At 36.5% G+C, this 1,535-nt stretch overlaps 1 protein-coding gene across 1 annotated transcript; it reads left to right on the top strand.

Annotated features, from left to right (window-relative positions):
• The first annotated feature begins 138 nt into the window (after positions 1-138).
• Positions 139-1,119, top strand: LOC103212668 (olfactory receptor 6C2-like). Its single transcript, XM_007958642.2, has one exon. It carries the CDS (start codon positions 181-183, stop codon positions 1,117-1,119), a length of 939 nt encoding a protein of 312 aa, XP_007956833.1. The 5' UTR covers positions 139-180.
• Positions 1,120-1,535: the final 416 nt, after the last annotated feature.

Raw genomic sequence — 1,535 nt, 5'->3', positions numbered from 1 at the left:
AAAAAGAATTGACAGCATGAATATTTTTAAAAATATGCATTATCAACTCAAACAAATACATTTAAAAGACATTGTCTGTGTTTTGTAACCAAAATCCTTCAGAAAAATTATCCCTACCTCTTCTCATATTCTTTGTCTCTCAGTTTTACACACAGATTTGGCAGAAGTCAGCAGCCAGGCATGAGAAACCATACGGCTCTAACCACATTCATCCTCCTGGGACTGACCGAAGACCCACAACTGCAGATTCTCATTTTCATATTTCTACTGATCACCTACATGTTGAGTGTAACTGGAAACCTCACCATCATCGTCCTCACATTAGTGGATGCCCACCTTAAAACTGCCATGTACTTTTTTCTCCAAAATTTCTCCTTCTTAGAAATCTCATTTACCTCTGCCTGCATTCCCAGATTCCTATACAGTATATCAACAGGTGACAGGGTCATTAGTTATAATACTTGCCTAAGCCAATTGTTTTTGACATACCTGTTTGCAGTAACAGAATTTTTCCTCTTGGCTACCATGTCCTATGATCGATATGTGGCCATCTGCAAACCCTTGCATTACTTGACCATCATGAACCACAGTGCCTGCAAAAGGCTTATCTTGGGCTGTTGGATAACTACTCTGTTGATCATATTCCCACCATTTATCCTGGGACTCAATCTGGAATTCTGTGATTCTAATGTCATTGACCACTTCTTCTGTGATGCTAATCCTATCCTGAAGATCACATGCACAGATACGTGGATCATAGAGCTGATGATTCTTGTCGGTTCTGTAATGATCTTTATCATTACTCTTTTGTGTGTGGTTTTGTTCTACGTATATATCATCAGAACAATTCTAAGATTCCCCTCTGCCCAACAAAGGATAAAGGCCTTTTCCACCTGTTCTTCCCACATCATTGTGGTTTCCATCACCTATGGCAGCTGCATCTTTGTCTATATCAAACCTTCAGCAAAAGATGAAACAGCAATTAATAAGGGGGTGACAATACTAACTACTTCCATTTCCCCCATGTTAAACCCATTTATTTACACCCTGAGGAACAAACAAGTCAAAAAAGCCTTTAATGACTTAGTCAAAAGAATTTTATTATTCTCAAAGCATTAGATAAATAATGACATTGACATTAATCCTGTTTGCTTAAGTTTCCCTTCTATTTTATCTCTTCCTGATCCAAATTTGACATTGTATTCAATACCATGCATAATCAACTGACTCCTTGCTTCTCATTATAAACAAACCTTTTTGAAAATGATAACCTTCAGTAGCAAAATGTGAGAATAGTTTCAGGAAATCTAAGCATGACATCACCTTCTACTTTGCCTTACCAAAGCTGAAAGATTGGGGGATTTATAAAATGCAGGTATGATACTGCATAGCGTTTCCCCAAAACAAACCTACTTGAATGGAGAAATAGTAAGATTTAAAAGAATCAATATCATTTTTAGGCAGTAACAAGGAAATAATTTAAACTTCCTGAAGTATATTAAAGTACATTGAATAAGTATAAAAGTTTAGGATTG

The sequence above is a fragment of the Orycteropus afer genome, unplaced genomic scaffold (genome assembly GCF_000298275.1).
Source record: "Orycteropus afer afer isolate SDZICR_OR568_19922 unplaced genomic scaffold, OryAfe1.0 scaffold01059, whole genome shotgun sequence".
Lineage (NCBI taxonomy): Eukaryota > Metazoa > Chordata > Mammalia > Tubulidentata > Orycteropodidae > Orycteropus > Orycteropus afer.
This window is presented reverse-complemented; position numbering and strand designations above follow the sequence as displayed.

What these genes read in the sequence shown, in the direction of transcription:
- LOC103212668 (XM_007958642.2), top strand. Translation starts at nt 181, where the DNA reads ATGAGAAACCATACGGCTCTAACCACATTCATCCTCCTGGGACTGACC.